Genomic DNA, 208 nt, shown 5'->3' with positions numbered 1-208 from the left:
TGCCCTGCTCAGCACACCATGAGCACTGCTGGCTCCCCAGCTTGGGGACACAGCTCTTTGTCCCCTCTGCAGGCTGCGGTGGCTCTCCGAGACGTCGAGTGGCAGCAGCCTTACCCCATGGACTTCTACGCCAGCCAGTCGCTGGGGCCGTGGACGGTGAACCACGCCAGCACGCCGCGCCCCGGCCGGCCAGCCCAGGTGGGCAGTG

At 68.8% G+C, this 208-nt stretch overlaps 1 protein-coding gene across 1 annotated transcript in view; it reads left to right on the top strand.

Annotated features, from left to right (window-relative positions):
* DPH1 (diphthamide biosynthesis 1) overlaps positions 1-198 on the top strand; it is a gene marked incomplete at both ends in the record, with an annotated part of 2,936 nt that extends 2,738 nt beyond the window's left edge. The window contains 1 exon segment of the mRNA XM_010082911.1: positions 13-198. Within this exon segment, the coding sequence (XP_010081213.1) occupies positions 13-198 (186 nt within the window).
* Between the last annotated feature and the right edge of the window lie 10 nt (positions 199-208).

This window comes from Pterocles gutturalis, unplaced genomic scaffold (assembly GCF_000699245.1).
Source record: "Pterocles gutturalis isolate BGI_N339 unplaced genomic scaffold, ASM69924v1 scaffold10140, whole genome shotgun sequence".
Lineage (NCBI taxonomy): Eukaryota > Metazoa > Chordata > Aves > Pterocliformes > Pteroclidae > Pterocles > Pterocles gutturalis.
Note: the sequence above shows the minus strand (reverse complement) of the source record. Positions and strands in the feature narration are given on the sequence as shown.